The 5,035-nt window shown below is 39.2% G+C and overlaps 1 protein-coding gene across 1 annotated transcript; it reads left to right on the forward strand.

Moving 5' to 3' along the window:
• Positions 1-528: 528 nt before the first annotated feature.
• On the forward strand, positions 529-4,550 carry LOC112514335 (mitogen-activated protein kinase kinase kinase 5). The gene is made up of 10 exons (XM_025120794.1): positions 529-887; positions 1,858-2,439; positions 2,517-2,604; positions 2,702-2,764; positions 2,849-3,012; positions 3,232-3,307; positions 3,817-3,876; positions 3,957-4,082; positions 4,218-4,406; positions 4,485-4,550. The coding sequence occupies exons 1-10, from the start codon at positions 529-531 to the stop codon at positions 4,548-4,550; spliced, it is 1,773 nt and encodes a 590-aa protein (XP_024976562.1).
• Positions 4,551-5,035: the final 485 nt, after the last annotated feature.

Below are 5,035 nucleotides of genomic sequence, written 5' to 3' on the forward strand. Positions count from 1 at the left end.
TTATAACATCGACTGAGATAAATAATAAAATGAAATATTAAAAACACGATGTATCTCGCTGCATTGCGCGAGTACTCTTCTAGTAATATTTATAACAAGTATTGATTTTGTAAATGAAAGCAGCTTTATGCATTTATAAAAGAAAATTCTCATTTTCGATGGTATCTTCTGTGGAATTAGGTTTGACATACAAATTGGAGAGCCTCCCGATCTCCTTTTCCACCGGAATCGTGAACCGTCTCGTCAACAACACAGAAAAAGAAAAGAGCAAATAGAAAAAGAAGAGAGAGAAAGATCAGGGAGAGAGAGAGAGAGGGGGCATAAAAAATGGAAACGACGAAGACGAACAAGACGACGTCGTTGTCCATATCTTAAACCACCGCCAAGATGCACTCCTCCTCCACAATCACCCGCCACCATACCATGCATTGGTGGCAAAACGCCTCTTCTCATTCTTCCTCATCGTCTCCCTCCTCCGACGATCATTTTATTAACCATAGCAATGGTACTCATGCCTCCAACCATACCATGCATTGGTGGCAAAACGCCTCTTCTCATTCTTCCTCATCGTCTCCCTCCTCCGACGATAATTTTATGAACCATAACAATGGTACTCATGCCTCCAAACTTGCTTCCTTGTTCACCAATTCCCATGGCCATGCTAATAGTTTCGGCTATATACAGCGTCGCCGCCTCACTCGTGCCAGAAAGCTCCGACACCTCACCGACAACGACATTGGCCACGCCCCCGCCCGCTTAATGGTCAAGCCTGTGCCGCTTCCTCTTCCTGAATTGGATTTTCTGTTCAAACACGATGCTCATAAGAAAGCCGGTGAGAAGAGAGCAACCTCTAACATTTATGACGGCGATATTAAGGAAATTCAACGGTAAATTTTCGACTATTTTCTTTCAATTTCTCAATTTCATTTGGACTTCATACTATTGATCCTTAACTGTTTCAATCCTTTCAATATCCTGTTGATTCTATCCGAAATTGCTTAGATCGAGATCGGGATCACTTAATAATGTTCCATTCCATCCCATGATTATAGTAACTTCTCGTTATACTTTAATTATCAGCTATAATCTACATACAAACAATTCTTATTACATTTGAAGCAAAATGAGCGGTACAATTTACACTCAATTGCCAAATGTGAATGATGATTTGATGCTAATTACGATAAGGAAACAATCAAAAAATATTCAAAATAAGAACATTTATGTAAGTAGTTTACTGACTTTGTGTAGGTTGATAGATATACTCGCATGTTTCATATAATGATGTAAATTACCTAATTTTTATGTATCGATCAAACTTGATTCATAAATCATAATCAGACTTTGCAACTGGATCATAAAGTGGCTACGTTTAGAACATAGAAACACCCTATATTTCACTGACCTGTATCTGGTTACCGCCAGTGGCCTTTTACCTTTGTTTCATAGATTAGGCTCAAACCTGTTCCCAGTTTATGGAAGAAAAAACTTGGATGTACTTCCTTGAGGAAGAATGGGTCTATTTTCTTTGAACCCTTGAGAAGAGAGAGAAGCATGCTCCAGCAACCAAATTTTAATTTTCTATTGCTTTGTTACGACAGGCATTGAATTTGAAGGAGTTGATGTAAATCTTGTTTCATTTCGAACTGCAGATGCTAATTTCATTTCCATTCTTTAAGCTAACTAGCAGCTGCAGGACTACTGTTATTAACCATGGTTATACAAAGACTGATCGTCAATTTCATTTCTTTGGCTTTGACGCCCTGAATGCTACCATTAGAATGATTTTTATCTTCATTTTCACAAATCCACACTTTAGGTGGCTTGATTCAATTTTCACATTCTTCTTGTTTCTAGAGCGGCTAGCGCAGATACTCTGAGGGATAGAGAGGACGTTGTATCTCAGAATGGCGGAGTTGTTTTAAGAAATAGACAAACGCACACTGGTTCTTTCAGTGCCCCAGCGAGTCCCGTATCAAGTCCAGTCAACTCACCAACAAGTACCACTGAGATGTTTTTGCCTTACTATATGCCTCCTCCAACACTTCAAATATGGTCTGCACGAGAGAACCCTATTCCAGATATAACTCCAGGTGCTGTAAATGTTTCTTGGAAGTTTCCTGATGCATACCTTGTTGGCAGTTCATCTACTAGTAGTCCAAGGCAAAAGACTGGTGTCAGAAGTTCTATAAGATCAAACTCCTCATTGCATAAGAATATGGCCATTGAAAATACAATGGGCCGGCGTGACAGCAATGCGCAGGCCATAGCCCACCCCTTGCCTCTCCCTCCTGGAGCCACCATGCCTCCGCCTTCTTCCCCTCCCCAAGTTAACAGTAGACCTGATTCGAGGCCAACAACACCAAGGCTAAGTCAATGGCAAAAGGGAAAGCTCCTCGGTTGTGGAACATTTGGAAGTGTTTATGTTGGCTCTAACAGGTTCATAAATTCTAATAGACTAGTCGAACTATCATCCATATGGTGCTAAAAACTAATATTTTTCTATTCTTTGATAGGGAAACCGGAGCTCTGTGTGCAATGAAAGAAGTCCAACTATTACCAGATGACCCAAAAGCTGCAGAGTGTATAAAGCAATTAGAGCAGGTTTTGTTGCTGTATTTTCTCCTTCCAATTGTGTAAGCTTTGTATACTTAGTTACTTAAATTGAGATTTTATATACACTTCCTTTGTTCATTTTCAGGAAATTGATGTTCTTAGCCAGCTTAAACATCCAAACATTGTGCAGTATTATGGTAGCGAAATAGTAAGTTCTTAATTGTTTCTTAGTTATGATCACTATTTCTCTGCTTTAAAGAAAATGGAGAGATTTAACCTTATACATGTGCAGGTCGATGATCGGTTTTACATTTATTTGGAGTACGTCCATCCTGGTTCAATCAACAAGTATGTTCGTGATCATTGTGGAGGAATGACAGAATCTATTGTACGCAATTTCACACGCCACATTGTTTCAGGACTGGCCTACTTACATAGCACAAGGACAATACACAGGTCCGGTTACATGTTTAGTTGCTTAATGGACACCAACTTCTGTCTGTAATTCTGTGTGCATTCCTTTTTCCCGGTGTGATTGAGGAGTTCTATTCAGAAATAAGCTAACCATTTTGTTCGAGTCATGAGATTTAGGATTTTCGGTTTTCTTTGATGACACCAATTTTCTAGTATCATAACTTCTAGCATGGTAACTCTGAAAATGATCACTTTCTGTAGAGACATTAAAGGTGCGAATTTGCTGGTTGATGTGAATGGGGTCGTCAAGCTTGCTGATTTTGGGATGGCAAAACATGTAAGCTCTTGCCCATCAGAAATAGCTATCTTTAATCAACTTAAAATAGAGTCGAGTACATGAAACAAATCACAAGTTGGCATCAGTATGCATTAATCTTTTCTAAGTGGTTTTTATCAGATCTATTTAGTGATAAAATAAATTCTGAAGTTTTTTGCATATTACGGTTCTTAGTAATCATGATGGGTGGTTCTCTTCTTTGATGCTGAGCCGTTCATGCATAATTATGGAGATCTCTCTGGTGGGGTATCACCATCAAAACTTATACCTTCTTACTGCATCCTATCTCAATGTTTACTTATACAGTAAACCAAACCTAATGAACCCGGTATATCCCACTCGAAGGTAGGGTCTAGGAGGGGTGGGATTTACTTATACAAATGCTGTATTGATTAGTGTACCCGTTGTATTTGCTTCTCCTGATGGTTGTATAATAATGATCCACAAAAAAGAGCCACATAGCTCAATATCATCGTACTTTGTATTAAAATTTTAATCTTGTTACACAGCTTAGCGGACAAGCTGGTCATCTTTCTCTAAAAGGAAGCCCTTACTGGATGGCACCTGAGGTACGTTTGTGCTCCAACATCAAGATATTTGATAATACAACATTCTTTCTTCCTTTCCCACACCATTGTCTTTTCTGCAGCTCTTACAGTTAGAGACGGAGAAAGATGTTGATCCAGATCTTGCTCTGGCCGTGGATATATGGAGTTTGGGCTGTACAATTATTGAAATGTTTGACGGGAAACCACCTTGGAGCGAGTATGAAGGGGTAAACAACATATTTTATTTGCTGTATTCCCATGCCAACATTAATTACCATTTCGCTTGTATATGCACATAATTGGGATATATGTGGAAAGTTACAGTTATTTATCACTTCTTTTGTCTGCTTCCTTCAATGCAGCCTGCAGCCATGTTCAAAGTCATTAAGGAGAATCCATCAATACCTGAGAAAATGTCTCCGGAAGGCAAAGATTTCTTACGTTGCTGCTTCATAAGGAATCCTGCAGAAAGGCCAACAGCTAGCATGTTACTCGAACATAGGTTCTTGAAAACCTCAAACGACTCACACGTTCCTTATAATATATCGATGGTACATAATTTTCAGTCATTCAGTGTTTTTTTCTACATTTTCATATATACATTTATAAAGTTCTCTTGTGTTTTATAGGATAAAGAGCTTTTACATCAAGAACTTGATCGATTGTTGGTTCCTGCATGTACATCTACCAGATAAGGGACACTGTTGAACAAGTATGAGATGCTTTCTTCTTTCCACTCCTAGGTTATATGCAAGCATTGTGACATTACAATTTCATTGTTGTAAATGAAAAAAGAAAGAAACTTATGTTATATCAAGTTGTTCATGTTTTTTTGTTGACATTCCAGCTTTGACTCTGCACGGTTGCCCTTGTCCGGCAAGATAGGCCAATGATCTCGCACGTATGGTGATGTGGCCAATGGACAGATGCGTCCGATCCTAGCCTCTTTGGCACGTATTCGGAATTCTATCATGCTGATGTGCAAAGGGAATATCATACGGTTCGACTGTTGTCGTTGGTGGCTTGAATTGAAGCCTTGTCTCAAGTTCATTGGTGGTTGGAGGGTTCAGTCTTCTAGTTAATCAATTAGCTTTCAGGCTTAAGAAGGGGGGGGGGGTCCTGGATTTCGGTTCAGGTTGTGTATTATATGATGCAGTTTTGGCATGATGGTTATGCATAT

Source organism: Cynara cardunculus, assembly GCF_001531365.2.
Source record: "Cynara cardunculus var. scolymus isolate 2C chromosome LG 1, CcrdV1, whole genome shotgun sequence".
In the NCBI taxonomy this organism is placed as follows: Eukaryota; Viridiplantae; Streptophyta; class Magnoliopsida; order Asterales; family Asteraceae; genus Cynara; species Cynara cardunculus.